Below are 25264 nucleotides of genomic sequence, written 5' to 3' on the forward strand. Positions count from 1 at the left end.
AGTACCTTCTTAATCAGCACATTGTTGTTGACTTTGATGTCGATGTTAATGGGAGTGTTAGGAAAGGCCTCAAAAACTTCCTTCAGTAATGGAATTCGGTTATCTTTTCCTTCACACTGGCATGCTGAGAAAGCAAGATTTTTAAATGTATTTTTTAAATATAAGTTTTACTTTTTGATGACTAGAGAAGGTATCGTATATATTCATTAAAGGACATTTATAAAATAAGGAAAAGTATAGAGAAGAAAAAAATCATGTAAATCCAACAACTTAGATATAAATGCTATGACCATTTGGTGTACTTTCTCTACTCTTTTTTCCTATGCATGATTTAATATACTAATAATATGATGTGCTACAGATTTTAACTTGGTATTTTCACATAAAAATAAATATTTTCCTGTTGATTTACTGTGCTTATGATTATGATTTTTTATTAATTTTTTATTTTGAGATAACTACAGATTCACAATCAATTGTAAGAAATAATAGGGTCCATGTACCCTTTACCCAGATTTCCCGGTGGTAACCTTCTTGCAAATCTATAGTACAATATCACAACCATGATACTGACATTGATACAATCCACTGATCTGATTCTATCATAATTTTTTAAAAGATGTCAAAATACTCCATTGAGTAGCTATATAATAATTTATTTTAATTTAACCATTTCCCTACTAGTAGATACTGAGATTGTTTCTAAAGTTTTGCTATATCATCATTGACTTTTTCAGAGATTAAAAATAACATTCAGACAAGGGAAGTATACACTAAATCAGAAATGTGTTGAAGAATTATATGAATGCAGTTATTCAAAGAAAATTCAAGTAATGAAAAAATTAGAAGGGGACTTTAATTGTTCTTTATATTTCCTGAGGATTATTTTCTTTAGTCTTTCTCTAGTCTCTTTTTTGTTTGTTTGTTTGTTTGAGACAGGGTCTCACTCTGTCGCCCAGACTGGAGTGCAGTGACACGATCTCAGCTCACTGCAACCTCTGCCTCCTGGGCCCAAGTGATCCTCCCACCTTGACCTCCTGAGTAGCTGGAACTACAGGAGCACCATCACGCTCGGCTAATTTTTTTGTAGTTTTTGTAGAGATGGGGTTTTGCATTTGGCCAGGCTGGTCTCAAAATCCTGAGCTCAAGTGATCTGCCTGCCTCGGCCTCCCGAAGTGCTGGGATTACAGGCATGAACCATGTACCCGGTCTCTTTTTTGTTGTTTTTTTGAGACAGGATCTTGCTCATAGCCAAGGCTGGAGTGCAGTAGCATGATGATGGCTCACTGCGGCCCCCCACACTCCAGCAATCCTCTGGCACTACAGGCATGCACCACCACGCCCATATATATATATATATATATATATATATTTTTTTTTTTTTTTGAGACGGAGTTTCGTTCTTGTTGCCCAGGCTGGAGTGCGATGGTGCGATCTCGGCTCACAGCAACCTCCGCCTCCCAGGTTCAAGTGATTCTCCTGCCTCAGCCTCCTGAGTAGCTGGGATTACAGGCGACCGGCACCACACCCGGCTAATTTTTTGTATTTTTAGTAGAGGCGGGGTTTCGCCATGTTGGCCAGGATGGTCTCAAGCTCCTGGCGTCCAGTGATCCACCAGCCTCGGCCTCCCAAAGTGCTGGGATTACAAGCGTGAGCCCCTGTGCCCGGCCTATTGTTTATTTTATTTTTTGTAGAGACAGGGTCTCACTGTATTTTGCCCAGGCTGGTCTTGAACTTCTGATCTCAAGCAAACCTACTGCCTCAGCCTCCCTAAGTGCTGGGATTACAGGTGTGAGCCACCACACCTGTCTCTCTAGTCCCTTTTGACTCTAATTACTCTAATCATTTATATAATTTACTATACATACTATATAACTATTGTAAAAATTGTTCTGCTTCCATCTGAACCTTCAATTCCACTAATCTGCAAATAACAAAATGGTGAAAATCCTTTATTCCATCTTATTATATGGCAAATCAAAATAAAGATGCATTATCAAAAAGTAAATGAAATCCATGTCAGAAAATTAAATTATTTATAATTATACCCTGTGTGAAAAGCATCATGTACATTAAAGGGGAAAAAAAGGAAAAGTCTGTTACTATACTTCTTGTAATTCTGATGGGGCTCTGGGTTACTCTGATGGGACTGTCAATCATTGGCTCTGCCTCTCTGACCACAGACTAAATATATGACCAGTCTAACCTGTTAAGCATAACAATATGGACACTGGGAGAGAAGCCTCTTGAAATCCTTTGCTGAACGGATCATGTACAAGCTGCCAAGAGTTCATCTCTGTGGAAAGGGTGCCCCTAAAAGCAAAGCTAACACAAATGAAAGCAAAAGCAAGAAACGGAGATAGAGAGAGACCAATTACTGCTTGAGCAACTGGAATCAGTCATGTCTGAGGGCATATAACCCCTGGACTTTCTAATTATGAAAACCAATATATTCATTTTTTAATTTTTTTCTTAAGCTATCTTGAGATGTGCATCTAACACTTATAACTGAAAGAGTTTAAACTTATCATAGGCTACATAATTAAACTCTAAAAATTATGTTTATAGTAGATAGCTTATATATATATGTATATATATTTTGAGACAGGGTCTCAATCTGTCACCCAGGCTGGAGTGCAGTAGCATGACCATAGCTCACAGCAGCCTTGAACTCCTCAGCTCCAGTGATCCTCCTGCCTCAGCCTCCAAATAGCTGAGATTAGAGGCATGTGCCACCACGCTTGGCTTTTCTTTTTTTTTTTGAGACGGAGTCTCACTCTGTCACCCAGGCTGCAGTGCAGCGGTGCCATCTCGGCTCACCGCAACCTCTGCCTCCCGGGTTCAAGTGATTTTCCTGCCTCAGTCTCCAGAGTAGCTGGGATTACAGGCATCTGCCACCATGCCTGGCTAATTTTGTATTTTTAGTAGAGACGGGGTTTCTCCATGTTGGTCAGGCTGGTCTTGAACTCCCAATCTCAGGTGGTCCACCTGCCTCAGCCTCCCAAAGTGCTGGGATTACAGGCGTGAGCCACCGCACCTGGCACTTTTCACTTTTTTTTTTTTTTTTTTAGGTAGAGATGAAGTCTTGCTTTGTTGGCCAGGTTGGCCTTGAATTCCTGGCCTCAAGGGATCCTCTCACCTTGGCCTCCTTGAATGCTGGGATTATAGGCATTATCCACCATGTTTTTTACCTACCCAACATTCTTCCTTCCTTTGGAAACCTGTATTTCACATCTCACGTTGTTCTGATAGAGCTGTCCTCACAGTACCCACTGTCCATTCACCCTCGTGGATGGGCATATGATCATAATAGCCCATTTCTTTTCTTCAGGATGGCCACATGACCCAAGCTGGGCCAATCAGTGTCTTTCTCTGGGACTTCACACTTGAAGCTCATAAGGAAGACTGCCTTTTTGTCACGGTGTGGGCAAATTAAAAAATTAATTTAGCAGTCAAGTAAGATGCATGTAAGAATCAGTTTACAAAAAGGTCAAACAGATGAAACTAACTTTGGAACAGCAAAAAAACACATAAGAATATTCTATCTAACAGCGAGAGAATGAGAAAACTAAAACGTGTGCTGAGGAAAAAAAGTGCTATAGTGATGTAAAGATACAAATATTAGGCCAGGTGCAGTGGCTCACTCCTGTAATCTCAGCAATTTGGAAGGCTGAGGCGGGAAGATTGCTTGAGGCCAGGAATTCAAGACCAATCTGACCAACATAGCCAGACCTGATCTCTACTTAAAAATAATAATACATAAATTAGATGCCTCAGCCAGCTTGGAATGCAGAAAAACATTTGGAAAAAGAGAAGTTTGCCCCAGTATTTTTCTAGGCAGAAGATAACCAGCTAGGAAGTGGTGGACTACAAAAAGAAAAGAGGAAAATAACAGGAAATAGGAAAGATAGACAAGGAGTATGCCATAGGATGTGTTGGTTGATGGAATAGTGGCCCCTATGCAAGTTAGGGGCCACTATTTAAATAGTTTTCACTATTTGGGGAACTTTAAAACAATAATTATAGTCAACTGTAGATTATCCAAATTTTGCATTTTCCATGAAAAAAAGGTTACCTTCAAATAATCAGGATAGATAATAACAAACCATTTGGTTAACACTTTTTTTTGTTGTTCAGACAAAGTCTCGATCTGTTGCCCAGACTGAAGTGCAGTGGCATGATCTCGGCTCACTGCAATCTCCACCTCCTGGGTCTAAGCGATTCTCCTGCCTCAGAAGTAGCTGGGATAACAGGCGCACGCCACCATGTCCAGCTAGTTCTTGTATTTTTAGTAGAGACGGGGTTTCACCATGTTGGCCAGGCTGGTCTCGAGCTCCTGACCTCAGGTGATCTTCCTGCCTCAACCTCCCAAAGTGTAAGGATTACAGGCGTGAGCCACCGCACCAGGCCAATTCAGCGTATTTTTTTTTTTTTGAGACAGTCTCGCTCTATTGCCCAGGCTGGAGTGCAGTGACATGATCTCTGCTCACTGCAACCTCTGCCTCCCGGGTTCAAGTGATTCTCCAGCCTCAGCCTCCTGAGTAGCTGGGGCTACAGGTGTGCACCACCACAACTGGCTAATTTTTGTATTTTGGCCAGGCATGGTGGCTCATGACTAATCCCAGCCCTTTGGGACGCTGATGTGGGTGGATCACCTGAGGTCAGGAATTCAAGACTAGCCTGGCCAACAAGGTGAAACCTCGTCTCTAGTAAAAATACAAAAATTAGTTGGGAGTGGTGGCGGGCACCTGTAATCCCAGCTACACAGGAGGCCGAGGCAGGAGGATTGCTTGAACCTGGGAGGCAGAGGTTGCAGTGAGCTGAGATTGTGCCACTGGACAACAGAAGCAAAAGCTCATCTCAAAAAACGATAATAAAAATTTAAAACTTTTTGTATTTTTAGTACAGACAGGGTTTCGCCATGTTGGCCAAGCTGGTCTCAAACTCCTAACCTCAAGTGATCCACCTGCCTCGGCCTCCCAAAGTGCTGGGATTACAGGTGTGAGCCACCGTACCCAGCCTGGTAAGCAAGAATTCTACGCAAGGGAATAGGATAGAAAAAATGGAAGCACTTTTTGACTAATCTGAGTCAAGTTTCTTGTTTTCTTTTCTTTTCTCTTTTTTTTTTTTTTTGAGACTGAGTCTCACTTTGTGCAGTGACACAATCATGGCTCACTGCAGCCTCAACCTCCTGGGCTCAGCAATCCCCCCACCTCAGCCTCCCTAGCTAGGCCCACAGGTGCATACCACCATGCCTGGCTAATATTATTTTTATTATTTTTGTAAAGATGGAGTCTCTGTATGTGGCCCAGGCTGGTCTCGAACCCCTGGGATCAAGTGATCCTCCTGCCTTAGCCTCCCAAAGTGCTGGGATTACAGATGTGAGCCACTGCCATTGTTCTGAGTCAAGTTTTTACACACGGTTTATTAGTCTGTTCCAAATGCAGTCAACTTCACATTTGAGGATCAGTCCTAAAGTCAATTATGATATGAGATGAATGCAATATAAAATGAAAGCTTATTATTATTTCTTTCAGATGTCTGAAACTTGACAGTACACAGTGTTGTTCTTTTTTTTTTCCCACAGCATTGTTCTTTTTTTTTTTTTGAGACACAGTCTTGCTCTTGTTGTCCAGGCTGGAATACAATGGCGTGATCTCAGCTCACTGCAACCTCTGCCTCCCAGGTTGAAGTGATTCTCCTGCCTCAGCATCCCAAGTAGCTGGGATTATAGGTGCATGTCACCATGCCCGGCTAATTTTTGTATTTTTAGTAGAAACAGGGTTTCACCATGTTGGCCAGGCTGGTCTCGAACTCCTAACCTCAGGTGATCCACCTGCCTCGGCCTCCCAAAGTGTTGGGATTACAGGCGTGAGACACTGCACCGGACCCACAGCATTGTTCTTAATACAACATTTGGGAATAGTGTTCCAATGGAGAGGGAGTATGGTACAGCTGAACACTGGTCTGCTAAGATAGAGACCTAGTTCAAGTTCTAGCATTGTTATTTCCTTGTTATATGAAATTGATTAAGTTAATTTGCATCTTTAGACTTCAATTTCCTTGTCTATAACAGAAGACAAGATTAGACAGTCTCAAAGGTCTCTTCACATTCAAAAATTGGCTGGGTGTGGTGGCTCATGCTTATAATCCTAGCATTTTGGGAGGGCAAGGGGGGTCAGGTAAATCAGTTGAGGCCAGGAATTCAAGACCAGCCTGGCCAATGTGGTGAAACCTCGTCTCTACTAAAAATACAAAAATTAGTCGGGTATGGTGGTGGGCACCTGTAATCCCAGCTATTCAGGTGGCTGAGGCATGAGAATCCCTTGAACCCAGGAGGTGGAGGTTGCAGTGAGCTGAGATTGAGCTACTTCACTCCAGCCTGGGCAACAGAGCAAGATTCTGCCTCAAAAGAAAGAAAAAAACAGTTTCATGACTTTCTGAGGGACATACAAAACCAGGAAAACAAATAAAACTTTTTTTTTCCTCAAAGGATTTTTTTTTTTTTTTTTTTTTTTTTGAGACAAGGTCTCACTGTCACCCAGGCTGGAGCATAGTGGTGTGAGCATAGCTCACTGTAGCCTTGAACTCCTGGGCTCAAGGGATCCTCCCACCTCAAGTGTCTTAAATAGCTGAGACTATAGGCATATTCCACCATGACTGGCTAATATTTTTTTTAGAGACGGGGTCTTGCTATGTTGCCCAGGCTGGTTTCAACCTGTTGGTCTTAAGCAACCCTCCTGCCTTGGCCTCTCAAAGTGCTGAGATTATAGGTGTGAGCCACCACATCTGCTGGATTTTTAAATTTTTATGGGGCTTTCTTTGGCTTTGCTCTACAAAGTAAAAAATAGGAAAAACTTCATTTCTGAAATTTTCTTAACTTTCACAAGTCCAAAATTGACACAAATATTACAATAGTTTGGCAAGTATAATCCTATAAATTACAAGAATGAAGAAAAGTTTCCTCAAACCAACAACTTCAACTTACCTGGAAATTGAAATCAAACACATCTGAGGTTTAAATATCCCTTAGAAATAGCTAATGTTAAATTTTTTCTGATTTTTATTTCATTTTCAAAAATTCCCCTATCAGTGGTCAATTTTTTTTTTTTTTTAAGAGACAGGGTCTTGCTATGTAGCCCAAGCTAGACTCCAACTCTTGGGCTCAAATGAGCCTCCCAACTCAGTCTCCCAAGTAGCTGGGACTAGAGGTGTACATCACCACACCTGGCTTGGCCAATTTAAAATCTAGTTCACGGAGCAGTTATAGTTCTTTTAAAAAATTAATATAAATGGAGCTGACATTTAACCAAGGTTTCAACTATATGCAAATCATACCAAGATTCATGATATGTAACATCTTTTGGTTTTATTGAGTTATACATTTGAATCATTCAAAAATGTGAGGCTGACTTGTGACAATGAGGGAGCCTATATCTGTTCAGCACATACCTTAAGGTGGTATATTTTCCATTCTAACATCTGCAGTAACTAACAAGTTGGGTCAAGGGACATGTTTCTTTGTGAGAAATGTTCCCTCAGAAGAAAACAGCTAACTGAAGATGACTAGCAAATGTTTTATTTGAATGACAGAAGTCTGTTTAATCGTTTAAAATATGGAGCAGCTAAAAGACAGAACTAAATATTATGGAACCAGAAAGGATTTGAAAGGGGTCCTTTCCATTTCTTTTCATTTATTTATTTATTTATTTACTTTATTTTCATTTTTTTTTTTTTGAGACAGAGTTTCGCTCTTGTTGCCCAGGCTGGAGTGCAATGGCGCAATCTCAGCTCACCGCAACCTCCGCCTCCCAGGTTCAAGCTATTCTCCTGCCTCAGCCTCCCATGGAGCTGGGGTTACAGGTGCACATTACCATGCCTAGCTAATATTTTTTGTATTTTTAGTAGAGACGGGGTTTTGCCATGTTGGCTAGGCTGGTCTTGAACTCCTGACCTAAAGTGATCTGCCTGCCTCAACCTCCCAAAGTGCTGGGATTACAGTCGTGAGCCACCGTGCCCAGCCCTTTTCATTTATTTTTTATTATATTTTTTGATGGATGACTAATATAAGTTGCGGCAATATTCTAGAATTTGAAGCTTTAGAAGTGAAATGTTTCTTGCAATCAGTGTTCAGGTTTAAGTTAACTGTACATGAATTTAAGCAGAATGAATCACTTAACTCTTTGGACCTGATAATTTCACGTCAGATAATTTTCAAGGCTTCAGATTTGTAGGCCTGAGGGAACAAACTTAGAGGTCAGTTACTTTTAGTAAGAACTTACTATGACAAGAAAACACACATATGCTTCTCAACACAAATGTTTAAGCCACAAACAAAAAATATTACCTCTTTGAAATGAGACATCCAGTTTGCCAAGGTAAGGTGGGAGCTCCTTTAAAAAGATATGATTGAAAAAAAAGTTAACTCTCAAAAAATAATAAGATTTTAATGTGTTACATTAAGACACAAAGATATGCTTCTTCAACATACAGAAGACTAAAACACTTTACATAGGCACCCTTAGCAGAACATCCCCAACAGCAAATTAACCATATTACTTACTTATGCCATCTACAAAAAATATATCTGTACTATTTAATATAGACCTTTTCACAATAATATACAAAGATTTCAGTAGAAAAATGTCAGGAATACACAATTCGATGAAAACCAAAGAAAAATAACTAACAATTAATAGATCTTTAAACTAATTAATAATTAATGAAATGTTAATTAAAATTTAATTAGCAAATTTTGGTATAATTATAATGCTCAATACTAGTAAATATTATTTTTATTTTATTTTATTTTATATTTGAGACAGGGTATCACTCTATTGCCTGGGCCAGAGTGCAGTAGCACAATTACACCTCACTGTAGCCTTGATCATCTGAGCTCAGTGGATCCTCAGAAGGATCCATCCTTTTGGGAGGCCTTCTTTTGGCAGGCCTCAGCCTCTAAAAGCACTGGGACTATAGGCATGAGCTACCGCACCCAGCTGGCAAATGTTCTTTTACCCAATAATTTCCCTTCTGGGAGTATATTTAGAGAAATAATCTTAAAATAGAGAAAACGTTATATAAATAACTTTTATAAATACAAATATTTATATATCTTTATAAATAACTATATAAAAAGCTAAAGATAGAGAAAGCTTTATCTTTATGCATAAAGCTGTTCAGTGCAGGCTGGGTGCAGTGGCTCACCCCTATAATCCCAGCACTTTGGGAGGCTGAGGCAGGCATATCACCTGAGGCCGGAAGTTCAAGACCAGCCTGACCAACATGGTGAAACCCTGTCTCTACTAAATACGAAAAATTAGCCAGGTGTGGTGGCGCATGCCTGTAATCCCAGCTATTTGGGGGGGCTGAGGCAGGAGAATTTCTTGAACCCGGGAGGCGGAGTTTGCAGTGAGCCAAGATTGCGCCATTGCACTCCAGCCTGGGTGACGAGAGTGAAACTCTGTCTCAAAAAAAAAAAAATTCAGTGCAGTGTTATCTACAATGGTGAAAACTTAGAACTAATCCAATGTCCATCAATCGAAGAATGGTTAAAAATAACTATATAGCCACACAGTAGAATAACTATAATCATTTGAAATGTTTATGAAAGATGAGTATGGAATCTGAAAGGCCAAATACAGTATGATTCCAACTATATGACATTCTGGAAAAGACAAAACTATGGAAACAGCAAAAACATCACGGTTGGCAGGGGATGAGGGAAGGGGGGACTGAATAGGCAGAACACAGAATTTTTAGAGCAGTGGAACCATTTTGTGTAATAGTATAATTGTGGATACATGTCATTATAAATTTGTCCAAAACCACAGAATGTACAAGAGTGAACCCTAATGTAAACTATGGACTATGAGCATTAATATTGTGTCAATATATGTACCAATCTGGTGCAGATGTTAAAAGTGGGGGACTCTGTGTCTGTGCGGTAACTGTGCTGGTATGTGGGAACTCTGTATTTTCCACTCAATTTTGCTGTAAACCCAGACTTCTCTAAAAAATAAAGTCTATTTTCTTTAAAGCATGGAAAAGGCTGGGTGTGGTGGCTCACACCTGTAATCGCAGCACTTTGGGAGGCCAAGGCAGGAGGATCACCTGAGGTCAGGAGTTCAAGACCAGCCTGGCCAACATGGTGAAACCCGTCTCTACTAAAATACAAAAATTAGCCAGGCGTGGTGGTACATGTCTGTAATCCCAGCTACTCAGGAGGCTGAAGCAGGAGACTAGCTTGAACCTGGGAGGCAGAGGTTGCAGTGAGCCGAGATCATGCCACTGCACTCCAGCCTGGGCGATGGAAAGTGTGGAAAAATGTTTATCATTTATGTTTCCTTGTTCTTTTTTTCTTATAATGTTTCTTTTTTTTTTTTTTTTTGAGATGGAGTCTCGCTCTTTTCAACCAGCCTGGAGTGCAATGGCACGATCTCGGGTCACTGCAACCTACGCCTCCTGGGTTCAAGTGATTCTCCTGCCTCAGCCTCCCGAATAGCTGGGATTACAGGCGCATGCCAACATGCCCGGCTAATTTTTCTATTTTTAGTAGAGATGGGGTTTCACCATGTTGGCCAGGGCGGTCCCGAACTCCTGACCTCAGGTGATCTGTCTGCCCGGCTAATTTTTGTATTTTTAGTAGAGACGGAGTTTTGCCATGTTGGCCAGGCTAGTCTCGAACTCCTGACCTCTGGTGATCTGCCTGCCTCAGCCTCCCAAAGTACTGAGATTACAAGTGTGAGCCACCGAGGCCGGCCATTATCATGTTATAATTTTAAAGTGTCTAAAATTCAATGTAGATGATGCACAGTGAGAATACAAATCTAAAAAACATAAAAGGTAGAATCCTTCTACATAAGGTAGAATCCTGTTAACATAAGTGTTTTTTTGGCAGTAACATTATGCATGATTTTTCCTTCCGTTCATGAGTATTTACTATAATGAATATATACGTTATAATAATCTTTTTTTTTTTTTTGAGACAGAGTCTCACTCTTGCCCAGGCTGCAGTGCAGTGGCGCAATCTTGGCTCACTGCAACCTCCACCTCCCAGATTCAAGTGATTCTCCTGCCTCAGCCTCCCAAGTAGCTGGGATTACAGGGGCACCACCATGTCTGGCTAATTTTTGTATTTTTTAGTAGAGATGGGGTTTCACCATGTTAGCCAGGCTGGTCTCGAACTCCTGACCTCAGGTGATCCACCCGCCTCAGCCTCCCAAAGTGCTGGGATTACAGGTGTGAGCCACCGTGCCCAGCCAATTTTCCTATATTTTAATGAAGATGGAGTCTTGCTATGTTGCCTAGCCTGATCTCAAACTCCTGGCCTCAAACAATCCTCCCACCTCAGCCTCCCAAAGTGCTGCAGTTATAGGCATGAGCCAGTACAGTTGGCCTCAAAATAGTTTTTTTAAATTTCCTTTGACGTTTAGTATTTAATCAGTATTTAAATAATATTAGAAATTTTTTACTGAAGCAATATCTGATATTCACTATTTTAAAAAAAATCTTACAGGCCGCGACATCTATTAGATATTAGTTTATCATGCATTTTTACTTACACAGTATTTCAGATCAGAGATGTTTACATTGACCCCAGTTGCTCGCTTTAGATTCTCATCATGTGACACTACAACTTGTTCATCTTTTGTGATATGGCAGTCCAATTCTAGCATATCAGTTCCGATTTTAACCGCACTGAAGAAATAAAAGAAGAATGACATCTGACACTTAAGTATACATTTGGGTTACATGCATCAGATCTAACAATTCAGAGTTACAAATCCAAAATCCCATAATACTAAAATATCTCCTTAATACCATCACTTAGTATGACTTATTAATATGAAAATATTCTAAATGAACTGAGAATAAAAGAATCATGTTGCCTCCTTTCCATATCCAGTTATCCTTAATTCTTCAACTGAATATAATAGACAGAATACTGAATCTGAAGTTAAGAGATTTGATATTAATTCCTGCTTTGCTGTGAATTTGCATAACTTTGGGCAAGTAAATTCTTCTCTCAGGGACTACATTTTCACTTCTATAAAATGAAAGGATTAAATAACAAGACAAGGATGCTTGCTTTTATTTTTATTTAGTTTATTTTTTTGAGACAGAGTCTTGCTCTGTTGCCCAGGCTGGAGTGCAATGGCAATGATCATGGCTCATTGCATCCTCAAACTCCTGGGCTCAAGTGATACTCCTGCCTCAGTCTACTGAGTAGCTGGAACTACAAATGGATGCCACTGTGCCCAGCTAATTTTTTTATTTTTAGTAGAGATAGGGTCTTGTTATGTTGTTCAGGCTGGTCTTGAACTCCTGGGCTCATGTGATCCTCCTGCCTCAGCCTCCCGAAGTGCAAGGTTTTAAAAGCATGAGCCACTGCACCTGGCCACTTTTATTACTTTGATTTAACATAGTATTGAAAGCTCTAGCAATTAGGCAAGAAAAAATTAACAAAAGCATCCAAATTAGACAGGCACGGTAGCTCACACCTGTAATCCCAGCACTATGGGAGGCAAAAGCAGGCAGATCACCTGAGGTCAGGAGTTTGAGACTAGCCTGGCCGACAAGGTGAAACCCCATCTCTACTAAAAATACAAAAAAATTGGCCAGGCGCGGTGGCTCAGGCGTCTAATCCCAGCACTTTGGGAGGCCAAGGCGGGTGGATCACAAGGTCAGGAGATTGAAACTATCCTGGCCAACATGGTGAAACCCTGTCTCTACTAAAATACTAAATGCTCTTCTAGGAGCATTCGACTGGTAAGGGAAGAATGCCTCAAGAGAGCATGAGTACAACTCCAGTAAACACACTGCACATGTGGCCCCTCCCAAGTAGCGGCAGGCTACTGTGCATGCAGACAGCCCATCCCAAGGGAAGAATCAAGGGAGAAGGGACGCAAGACCCCGGAAGTATCCCAACATATAAAACCCTAAGTCAAAGGTCAAACTGGGCACTTGATCTCTCAAGTCACCACTTGGCCCTCTTCCAAATGTACTTTACTTCTTTTCATTCCTGTTCTAAAGCTTTTTAATAACCTTTCACTCTTGCGGTAAAACTTGCCTTGGTCTCTCCTTCTGCCTTAAGCCCTGGGTCAATTTTTTTCTTCCGAGGAGGCAAGAATTGAGGTTGCTGCAGACCTCTATGGATTCACCGCCACTAACAGAAGGGCCTATGTCTGTTCCATATTTTCTAATGTTTATGGTGTTGGGCACATTGTAGGTACTTAATATATTTCTAAATGAGGGGAATGGAGCCATGTTTTCATTATCAACATCTATTAATATTTTAAATTTTAATTAATTCCAACTCAGTTGGCACCTAAGTGTTTATCAATCATGATCCAAATCCATAGTATGTAATGTGTAGTCATTCAAAGAATATAGAATTCACATGCAATAGCATTGTTGGGGTATATCTGAATTTTAAAATAGGTACGATGATGGAGATAGGAGACAGCCAAGGATCCCTGGTGGAACCCCACCTTCAAGCCTAAAACAGCCTGATGGCTGAAAGACTGAACTGTTGGTCCAGGATAAAACTGCAACCCAGAGGAAGAACTGCCCCTGTTCGCTCACTTTTTTTTTTTTTTTTTTTTTTTTTGGTTGGGGGGTACTGAGTTTCATTCTTGTTGCCCAGGCTGGAATGCAACGGCACAGTGTCAGCTCACTGCAACCCTCCACCTCCCAGGTTCAAGCAATTCTCCTGCCTCAACCTCTCAAGTAGCTGGGATTACAGGCGCCCCACCATGCCCACCTAATTTTTGTATTTTTGGTAAAGACAGGGTTTTACCATATTGGCCAGGCTGGTCTCAAACTCCTGACCTCAGGTGATCCACCCTCTTCGGCCTCCCAGAATGCTGGGATTACAGGCGTGAGCCACTGCACCCAGCGTGCCCACCTTTTCCTGAATAATTTTTTTTTTCTTTTAGACAGAGTCTCACTCTGTCACCCAGGCTGAAGTGCAGTGGCGTGATATTGGGTCAATGCAACCTCTGCCTTCCAGGTTCAAGCAATTCCCACACCTCAGCTTCCCGAGTAGCTGAGATTACAGGTACCCACCACCACACCTGGCTAATGTTTGTATTTTGAGTAGAGATGGGGTTTCACCATGTTGCCCAAGCTGATCTCAAACTCCTGACCTCAGGTGATCCGCTTCCCAAAGTGCTGGGATCACAGGTGTGAACCACCATGCCCAGCCTCTGGACGGATTCTTTCTGAATAATGCCCACATGTGCACTGCAAGGAGGGGGTGGAGCCATGGGAATTCATCCCTTGTGCAGGGGTGAGGGGCCTGGCCTCTTCAGCTCATGTGTGGTGGCCTGGTGATCAGTCTATGAGGTGGGAGCCTGTTAGCAGGACTTCTTTTTTTGCTGAGAGCTTTCTTTTAATAAATTCCTACTCTCGTCACCTTTGAATGTGTCTGTGTGCCTAATCTTTCCTGGTCGTGTGACAAGAACCTGGTTTTAGCTGAACTAAGGAGCAAAAACTATCTGCATCAATCATATGATTTTATTGATGTAAAATAAAGTTTATGTAAAAAAAGTTTGTGTGTAAATTTTTAAAATAATAGAAAGATATAAGGCCAAATCATAACAGGGGTTACCTCTTATAAGTGAGATGAGTAGGAATGGGAGTAGGAAAGTGAGCAGGCCAATTTTTTACTTCACATAGATTATTTGAGTTGTTTGAATTTTTAGAATATAAACTTTTATAATGGAAAAACAAATATATTGCCATTAAGAATATATCTCCTAGCCAGGAATGGTGGCTCACACCTGTAATTCCAGCACTTTGGGAGGCCAAGGCAGGCAAATCACCTGAGGTCAGTAGTTCAAGGCCAGCCTGGCCAACATGGGAAAACCCTATCTCTACTAAAAATACAAAAATTAGCTGAATGTGGTGGCACAAGCCTGTAATCCCAGCTACTCGGAAGGCTGAGGCAGAAGAATCTCGTGAACCCAGGAAGTGGAGATTGCAGTGAGCCAAGATTATGCCACTGCACTCCAGCCTGGGTGACAGAGCAAGACTCTGTCTCAAAAACAAACAAACAAACAAACAAAAAAACCCAGACTATATTATTTCTTATCTACAAGACAATATTATTGACATCAATTTATTCAACCTCAACATAATAAATTACAGCAGGAATTTAATCTAATAAACACTGAGCATCCTTTTATTTTTATTTTTTCAGATGAAGTTTTGCTCTTGTTGCCCAGGCTAAAGAGGAGTGGCACAATCTCGGCTCACTGCAACCTCTGCCTCCCAGGTTCAAGCGATTCTTCTGTCTCAGCCTCCCGCGTAGCTGGGATTATAAGCACCTGCCACCACGCCCAGCTAATTTTTGCATTTTTAGTAGAGATGAGGTTTCACCATGTGGCCAGAGTGGTCTCGAACTCCTGAACTCAAGTGATCCACCCGCCTTGGCCTCCCAAAGTGCTGGGATTACAGCCATGAGCCACGGCACCCAGCTTAGCTAGTGTATTTAAAAGGATGCTCAGAGGCTGGGCACGATGGCTCATGCCTGTAATCCCAGCACTTTGGGAGGCCAAGGCGTAAGATCACCTGAGGTCAGGAGTTCAAGACCACCCTGGCTAACATGATGAAACCCCGTTTCTACTAAAAATACAAATAATTAGCCAGGCATAGTGTCGCATGCCTGTAATCTCAGCTACTCGGGAGACTGAGGCAGGAGAATTGCTTGAACCCGGGAGGCAGAGATTGCAGTGAGCCAAGATCGCACCATTGCACTCCAGCTTGGGCGACAAGAGCGAAACTCCGTCTCAAAAATAAATAAATAAATAAATAAATACACTAGCTCACATGATTCTTATTTTATCTGTGAATCACCTATGTGGGGTAAATGTATATTCCTGTATTCTTAAAACACATAATATAAAAATATTATAAAGTCATGCACCACTTAACAATGGGCGTATGTTCTGAGAAATGTATGGTCAATTTTGTCATTGTGCGGACATCACAGAGTGCACTTACACAAATCTAGATGGTATTTAAACATCTATGTTATAGAGTATAGCCTATTGTTCCGTGGTTACAAATCTGTACAGCACATTACTGTACTGAATACTACAGGCAAATGTAACACAGTGTTAAGTACTTGTGAATCTGTCTAAACACAGAAAGGGTACAATTAAAATATGATATAAAAGATAAAAATGGTACATCTGCATTAGGGCACTTATCATGAATGGAGCTTGCAGGACTGGAAGTTGCTTTTGGTGTCACTGAGTGAGTGGTGAGTGAATGGAAGGCATAGGACATTACTATACAGTACTGTAGACCTTATAAACACTGTATACTTAGGCAACATGAAATTTATTTTAAAAATAGACCTGGCACGGTGGCTCATGCCTGTAATCCCAACACTTTGGGAGGCTGAGCCAGGAGGATTGCTTGAGGTCAGGAGTTGGAGACAAGCCTGGGCAACATGGAGAGATCTCATTTTTACAAAAAAAATTTAAAAATTAGGGAGGTATAGTGGCACATCTCTGTAGTTCTAGTGACTTGGGATGCTGAGGCAGGAGGATCGCTTGAGCCCAGGAGTTCATCTATGATCATGCCACTGTACTCCAGCCTAAGAGACAAAGTGAGACCCTGTCTCTTAAAAATATAATAAAATTTAAAAAATACCTATTTAGCTTACTGTAACTTCTTTATAAACTTTTAAATTTTAAAAAACTTGTTGACTCTTTCATAATAACACCTTAAAACACAAACATTTTACAGCTTTACAAATATATTTTCTTTCTTTATATCCTTATTATGTAAGTTTTTTTCTATTTAACATTTTTAAACTTTTTTTTTTTTTTTTTGAGACAGAGTCTCACTCTGTCACCCAGGCTGGAGTGCAGTGGCATGATCTCGGCTCACTGCAACTTCCGCTCTCCAGGTTCAAGCGATACTCCTGCCTCAGCCTTCTGAGTAGCTGGGACTACAAGCGCGCATCACCACGCCAACTAATTTTTGTATTTTTTAGTACAGACAGGGTTTCACCACATTGGACAGGCTGGTCTCGAACTCCTGCCCTCCTGATCTGCCCGCCTCGGCCTCCCAAAGTGCTGGGATTACAGGCATGAGGCACTGCACCCAGCCAAAGTGTAAAATTAAAGGTGCAGTTGCTCCAGCCTATGATCTCAGCATTTTGGGAGGCCGAAGTGGGTGAATCATTCTACAAAACCCCGTCTCTAAAAAAAATATGAAAAATTAGCCGGGCATGGAGGCATGCACCTGTAGTCCCAGCTACTAGGGAGGCTGAAGTGTGAGGATCGCTTGAGCTGGAGAGGGGGAGGTTAAAAAAAACAGTGTGTCCTATGCTGGCAATTAAAAAAAAAAAAACTATACATATGACCTCAGAAATCTTTCTAAGTTTGAAGTTGGTCTCTAGCTGAAATGCTGGCTATTTTTAGAAATGTTTAGGAATTATTTGAAAAATATTTTCTATGTATGTTTATTGTTATTGACAAACTAATAGATAAAAAAATTAGAACAATAATAAGTGTATCTAGGACAACTTGTAAATTATTCTAGTAAAATTATCCCAAATTTGATATGTAAATAGCTAGAACACAGTGAGAAAATAAAATTTTTTTATCACTTTTGCCTTCAAAAATTTCCATGAATAACAACATGCACCTACTTCCATTGAAATATCAGATATTTTATAGCTGAATTTCTGACAAGCTGTTGACAAATACAAAAAAAAATACAAAAAAGAAGTTGGAGATGCCAAGGTTTCAATATTTCCAGAAAAAGAAATAAAAACACTAGCTCTAAAAGAAAATGTGAAAGAAACTCCACAGAAACAATGCATAACAACTTAAAATAGGCACCATGTTAAAGAATTTATTTGAATCTCATTTACTCTTCACAACACTGAGGTTGTATCACTATTCCCATTTCATAGATAGTCATATTAATTAGATATTCTAAAATATTTATCATGAGAACCAGGTCACTGATTAATTACTTTGGCTGTCTGCCAACTTACACTTCTAGCTATTGCTAATACAATTTGCTTCTTTCTCCTTACCGTTCCGGCTAATACTATAGGGATCACATTGTCCTATGGGTATTTCCTAAGGCAGCCTGGTTTAATAACCTAGTTTTATTAGCCCTTAAGAACCACATCTCACATACTCAAGGGTTTAGTGGCTCTGTGTGTATGTGTATAGTACAATTCCTTAGTTTTTGCTTCTATGCTTTACTATGAAGGAGGCTCTGTCTCCTTCATCAGTCTTTTGCTAATGTTCTGCTTGATTCCTGAATGTCCCATTCCATATTTCATTCAGTAAGCAACTAGTGAGTGTCTAATTATGTCAGAGCCTGAGCTAGGCATTAAGAATTTTGAAATCAGTAAGAAAAGATTCCTGCTCCTAACGAAATAACAGAAGGCTGGGTGCGGTGGCTCACACCTGTAATCCTAGCACTTTGGGAGGCTAAGGCAGGTGGATCACAAGGTCAGGAGATCGGGGCCATCCTGGCTAACATGGTGAAACCCTGTCTTTACTACAAGTACAAAAAATTAGCCGGGCATGGTGGCATGCGCCTGTAGTCCCAGCTACTCGGGAGGCTGAGGCAGGAGAATCGCTTGAACCTAGGAGGCAGAGGTTGCAGTGAGCCGAGATCTTGCCACTGCACTCCAGCCTGGGCAACAGAGTGAGACTCCGTCTCGGAAAAATAAAAAAAAAAAAGAAATAATAGAAGAGCCATATTCATAACCTAAGGGAGATGGTGTTTGTGAAAGCATGTTATAAACCACATTAAAGGACATTTCATACATTGTGAGACATAATTACTTCTCTTTGTCAGTTTTAATTACTTCTTTTTTTTTTTTTTTTTTTTTTTTGAGATGGAGTTTTACTCTTGTTGCCCAGGCTGGAGTGCAATGGCACAATCTTGGCTCACTGCAACCTCCGCCTCCTGGGTTCAAGTGATTCTCCTGCCTCAGCCTCCCAAGTAGCTGGGATTACAGGCATGTGCTACCATGCCCAGCTAATTTTGTATTTTTAGTAGAGATGGGGTTTCTCCATGTTGGTCAGTCTGGTCTCAAACTCCCGACGTCAGGTGATCCACCCGCCTCGGCCTCCCAAAGTGCTGGGATTACAGGCATGAGCCACTATGCCCGGCCTTTTTTTTTTTGTTTTTTTTTTAAGACGGAGTCTCGCTCTGTTGCCCAGGCTGTGCCCAGCTAATTTTTAAATTTTTAGTAGAGATGGGGCTTCGCCATGTTCGCCAAGCTGGTCTCGAACTCCTCATCTCAAGTGATCTGCCTGCCTTGGCCCCATAAAGTGCTGGGATTACAGGTGTGAGCCACTGCACCCAGCTGACCCTACATTTTCAAAATAGCTCCTTCTTGTCTTCAAATGATAGCCCTTCTAGTCTTAATACCTTTTGATTTTCTGGTTAATTTTAATCAGGCTTCCCACACCAACTATTTATATTGTCATTAATATCTCCTCATCTTCACCTCCATTTTGAAATTTATATGCTTTGTGAAATGTGTATTTAAATATGTACATAAATAAGATCTAAGTTTTAGCTGGTCATTTTATTTTTACTATCTCTCCCTCAACTACCCATCCTATCAAGAATATACCATACTTAAGCATAGTATGTATCCTCTCCTGATTGTCTATTACAACTCTTTAGTATTTTAATATACAGTACCTTTAAAACAGTATGTTTATTTATTTTTATTTATTTATTTATTTTGAGACAAGGTCTGGCTCTGTCACTCAGGCTGGAATACAGTGGTGCAATCTCGGCTCACTGTAACCTTTACCTTCCAGGCTCAAGCCATCCTCCCACCTCAGCCTCCAGAGTAGCTGTGATTACAGCTTGCACCACCACGCCCAATTAATTTTTTTTGTGCATTTTCTAGAGATGGGGTTTCACCCTGCTGCCCAGGCTGGTCTTGAACTTGTGAGCTCCAGTGACCTACCAGCCTTGGCCTCCCAAAGTGCTGGGATTACAGGTGTGAGCCACTGCGACTGGCCAAAATAGTATGTTTAAACAGTCTTTTCTTGTTATTCAATGAAACAAGTATGAAAACAAAATGAAACAAAAAAAAACCTTCTAAGTTTCCTAGCAGTTAACAGTAGAATATTTGTAATTTTTTCAAGTACAATTAAAAAAAGTATGTATTCATAGCAAGGGCACTAATGTGTAACACACATACACAAACCACCACCACTAACAACGAAAAACTCAAAAAAAGAGGGGTTTTATATAAATTTCTAGGTCAGTTGATAAGCAGCCTTACAAATAAATACATCTAACAAACATTAACAATAGCATATGAAAGGTTGGGTGCAGTGGCTCACGCCTGTAATCCCAGCACTTTGAGAGGCCAAAGTGAGCAGATCACTTGAGGTCAGTAGTTCGAGATCAGCCTCGCCAGCATAGCAAAACCTTGTCTCTATTAAAAAAATAAGTAGATAAAACTAAAAACTAGCCGAGAGAGGTGGCGGGCACCTCTAATCCCAGGTATTCGGGAAGTTGAGGCAGAGAAATCATTTGAACCTGGGAGGTGGAGATTGCAGTGAGCTGAGATCCCGCCATTGCACTCCAGCCTGGGTGACAGAGCAAGACTCTGTCTCAAACAAACAAACAAACAACAACAACAACAACAAAAATAGCATGTGAAAGAGGTGTTCCCTTCTTCTGAAGTACTAGAAAAATCTCCAAAAAAAAATTTTTAAGTTATAGAAAGCTTCCACATGATACAGAAGGCTGTGGTAATTTTCAGTAGTTACTATTTGAACAAAACTATATAGAAACTGTTCAAGATGAAAAATATGTTGTATTTAGCAAGTAAAAACCATTTAAATTAGATATCCTTTAAAGATCAGAAAAATGTTAAGAGGATTAAAATCTTCAAAGGTTAGAAAAAATTGTGATATTTTCAAATGTATCATCCTTTAAAATAACTTATTGTATAACCCAGAGTTTTAATTTCATAGATAATGGTGGTTGGTAAAAATTTAACAAAAAATATGGAGAAAAACATAAAATAATGTACCTTAAGCATGAAGAATGCTAAAATCACTCAAAGTTATGAGTAGTTTTTTTCTCAAGTTATATGTATCACCTACCTCAGGGGCAACAGATGATATATGATAGTGTGTGTATATGTTGTATAATTTGTACACATAAAATTATACATCTATATTTAGTTATGGCTAGCTAGCCAGATATGTAATCCAAGTAGAGAAAATAAATAAAGTATTTAAATTAAAATAGTCCATTTCATGGTCTGTGATAGGAGGAAAAATTTTACTTTTTTTTTTTTTTTGAAATAGAGTCTCACTCTATTGCCCAGGCTGGAGTGCAGCAGTGCAATCTCGGCTCAATGCAACCTCTGCCTCTTGGGTTCAAGCAATTCTCATGCCCCAGACTCCCGAGTAGCTGGGATTACAGGCGCATGCCACCACGCCCAGCTAATTTTTGTATTTTTAGTAGAGATGGGGTTTCACCACGTTGGCCAGGCTGGTCTTGAACTCCAGACCTCAGGTGATTCACCTGCCTTGCCTTGGCCTCCCAAAGTGTTGAAATTACAGGTGTGAGCCACCGTGCCTGGCCAAAATTTTACATTTTTGTAAGAGGTTTTTGAGATCATAAACAAAAGGCATCATAGCATAGAACAAGAAGAGTAAGAGATGACAAATACAAGGAAGATAGGATTTAGGTGAAACTAGAATATGAAAAAACAATAGCTTTGTACCTAATAATAATAGGAAAAATAATCCATAAGGTGTCTTTGAATGGTGAGAAGCAGAACAAAAAGTGAAGTCAAATTCTCCAAATTTCTTAGTCCCAATTATATACATTAATTGGCTCACAAATTACATAAGAAAATATTTATCTTACTAAAAATGGACCTTATTAATTATGGATAGGTAATGTCTTTCATTGGGTTTAACTTTTCACATCCTTTGCTTTATTTTTCAGGAAAAACAGTGTTCTCATGATTACCATAGACTGATGATAATCATTGACTCTAAGACAAAGAACGAGATATTAATTAGTTTTCATTCCTGTCTCTCCTGCTGCTTCTCTGTGAGGTGCTCTAAAAGACACTTATACGAAATAATCTATATATAGGAATTTAAAAATGTATTTTATTTGAAAAAAAAAAAAGATCAACACTCCTGAGGCTTCCAAGAAGAAACCAGATTGCAGGTTCAGTTCTGTACAAAAATTACTGGGTACAAAGACACATAATCCTGTTCATAAATAGCAGCCACTGTAACAGTTGTTTCATTTTCTCTTTCTCTCCAAGACTAATTAGCATTATACACAGTACATTCCTTGTTACAAATGTCTTCTTTCAGCTTTGTAACTATAGTATCTTTTGATTACCCTAAACTCCCATCTGCTTTTTCAGTAATACAGAAGCCAAACTCTTTGTAACACTTCTGACCAACTAATTAAAAAAAGAAATTTTAACAAAATAGAAACAACTATCACAAACTGATGCTACACTTACACTATCCTCACTTTGTGGATCATCATCACTTTAAAGAAAGCCTGCAAACTGTAAAAGAAAAGAGTACCTTTTACCTTTTTTACATACTTACTGCTGAAAGGCTGCCATTGTATTCTCCAAATTTTCTCCAGCACCTGTGAAAATTTAAACTATATTTACTTATTTTGAACATTTTAATTTTCCTGAAGTTAATTTTGATAAGATACACCTACCTAATGAATCCTGACCTTTTTTTTTTTTTTTTTTTTTTTTTTTGGGTAGACATTACAAGTGTTTTTTTTGGTTTTTTTGAGACGGAGTCTTGCTCTGTCACCCAGGCTGGAATGCAGTGGCGTGATTTCGGCTGACTGCAAGCTCCGCCTCCCGAGTTCACACCATTCTCCTGCCTCAGCCTCCTAAGCAGCTGGGACTACAGGCGCCCGCCTCCACGCCCGGCTAATTTTTTTTTTTTTTTTTTGTATTTTTAGTAGACACGGGGTTTCACCGTGTTAGCCAGGATGATCTCGATCTCCTGACCGCGTGATCTGTCCATCTCGGCCTCCCAAAGTGTACAAGTGTTTTAAAGAGTGTAATGGTACAGGTTAAGTATCCCTTATCCAAAATGCTTGGGCCTGGAAGTGTTTTGGATTTCTGACTTCTTTAGATTTTGGAATATCTGCATATATATAATGAGAGATCTTGGGGATAGAACCCAAGCCTAAACATAAAATTTATTTAGTTTTCATATACTCCTCATACACATAGCTTGAAGATAATTTTACACAATATTTTAAATAATTTTATGCACAAAACAAAGTTTGTGTACACTGAACCATCAGAAAACAAAGGAGCCACTCTCTTCATCATTCATGAGAACAATCTGTGGTTGTTTGGCATCACCATCATTCTTGACTGAATTTATAGGCTACCGATAAGCATTTTCTTACACTTATTCATACATAAGTACTTAACAGTAAAAAATATGAAATACCACTAATGCAATGAAAAAATAATGTTCAGGGTAACTAAGTAACATAGTAGCGTCACCAGAATACCTATATCAGTTGTTAAAAACAGCAACAAAAAAGGCAGGTCAGTCTCCACCTGTCTCATTGTTTTGTTTTTGTTTTCTCTTTCTTTTTTTTTTTTTTTTTTTTTTTTGAGACGGAGTCTCGCTCTGTCGCCCAGGCTGGAGTGCGGTGGCACGATCTCGGCTCACTGCAAGCTCCGCCTCCCGGGTTTACGCCATTCTCCTGCCTCAGCCTCCCGAGTAGCTGGGACTACAGGCGCCCACCACCACGCCCGGCTAATTTTTTGTTTTTTAGTAGAGACGGGGTTTCACCGTGTTAGCCAGGATGGTCTCCATCTCCTGACCTCGTGATCCACCCGCTTCAGCCTCCCAAAGTGTTGGGATTACAGGCGTGAGCCACCGTGCCCGGCCTGTTTTGTTTTTTCTTGAGACAGATCATCACTCTGTTGCTCAGGCTGAAGTGCAGTGGCATGATCTCGGCTCACTGCAACCTCCACCTGAAAGGTTCAAGTGATTCTTGTGCCCCAGCCTCCTAAGTAGCTGGGATTACAGGTGTGTGCCACCATGCCTGGCTAATTTTTATACTTTTAGTAGAGATGGGGTTTTGCCATGATGGCCAGGCTGGTCTTGAACTCCTGGCCTCAAGTGATCTGCCCACCTCAGCCTCCCAAAGTGCTGGGATTATGGGTGTGAGCCACTGCATCCAGCCTCACTGTGTTTTGATTAAAAAATTACCATACACTGTTATTTTTTTTTTAAGTGAGAAGAAACATCAGAAGTAGTTGAAGGACCAGGAAGTGGGTTCTCTAGGAGTGAGGGGGCATTCTGTTAGATGGCTTTTTAAAATGTTTCCTCCAGAGTCATGTGCCCTACTGACAAGTTTTTGTCTTAGAAGTCTCTCTTTGATTTTATAAAAGAACATGATTTCTTGTCCTGTTATAAATGCACCCTGCTCTAGTCCTTCAATAAGCTCATCACATATTTTCATCATGTTGTCTATAGGCACTTCTTCTGCCATGTTAACATCATCTATATTGTTATAATGTCTATTATCATGATCACCTTGATTCAGAACCATTTTGGCTATTTCACCATTGGTCAATTAATGAACAACTAGAACCTCATGATCAATGTTAAAAACTTCTTCGATATCCATTTCTTTCAGTGTACTGACAAATTTTTTTTTTTTTTTTTTTTTTTTTTTTTTTTTTGAGACGGAGTCTCGCTCTGTCACCCAGTCTGGAGTGCAGTGGCGTGATCTCGGCTCAACGTAACCTCCGCCTCCCAGGTTCAAGCGATTCTCCTGCCTCAGCCTCCCGAGCAGCTGGGACTACAGGCATATACCACCACACCTGGCTAATTTTGTATTTTTAGTAGAGACGGGGTTTCACCATATTGGCCATGCTGGTCTCGAACTCCTGACCTTGTGATCCGCCCGCCTCGGCCTCCCAAAGTGCTGGGATTACAGGCTTGAGCCACCGCGCCCAGCTTGTACTGACAAATTCTGAAGGCAATTTTTTGTATATGTAAGGAGGTCAGACATCATTTTTTTCTCACTTTGTCGACATATGGCATCCTTAAAAGTCACCAACTTGTTCATTATCATCACTAAACATAGTCAAGGGCCAGAGTTGTGCCAGACATGCACAAATTTATCTTTATTCACTGATTTCCAAGCACTGGCAACAGTATACAAGACATCCTTCATGCTAAACTCCTTTTGAAAACTTTCT

The 25264-nt window shown here is 40.3% G+C and overlaps 1 protein-coding gene across 1 annotated transcript in view; it reads right to left on the minus strand.

The window, feature by feature from the left end:
* The window catches only part of GDPD1 (glycerophosphodiester phosphodiesterase domain containing 1), a 55116-nt gene that overhangs the window by 18421 nt on the left and 11431 nt on the right, over positions 1-25264 (minus strand). Inside the window, exons 2-5 of the mRNA XM_019026599.4 lie at positions 22614-22656; positions 11565-11700; positions 8348-8393; positions 6-124 (exon numbers count right to left, since the gene is read on the minus strand). Of these exons, the coding sequence (XP_018882144.1) occupies positions 6-124; positions 8348-8393; positions 11565-11700; positions 22614-22656 (344 nt within the window). The remainder of the gene's footprint in view (positions 1-5; positions 125-8347; positions 8394-11564; positions 11701-22613; positions 22657-25264) is intronic.

This window comes from Gorilla gorilla, chromosome 4, assembly GCF_029281585.2.
Source record: "Gorilla gorilla gorilla isolate KB3781 chromosome 4, NHGRI_mGorGor1-v2.1_pri, whole genome shotgun sequence".
NCBI classification, from domain to species: domain Eukaryota; kingdom Metazoa; phylum Chordata; class Mammalia; order Primates; family Hominidae; genus Gorilla; species Gorilla gorilla.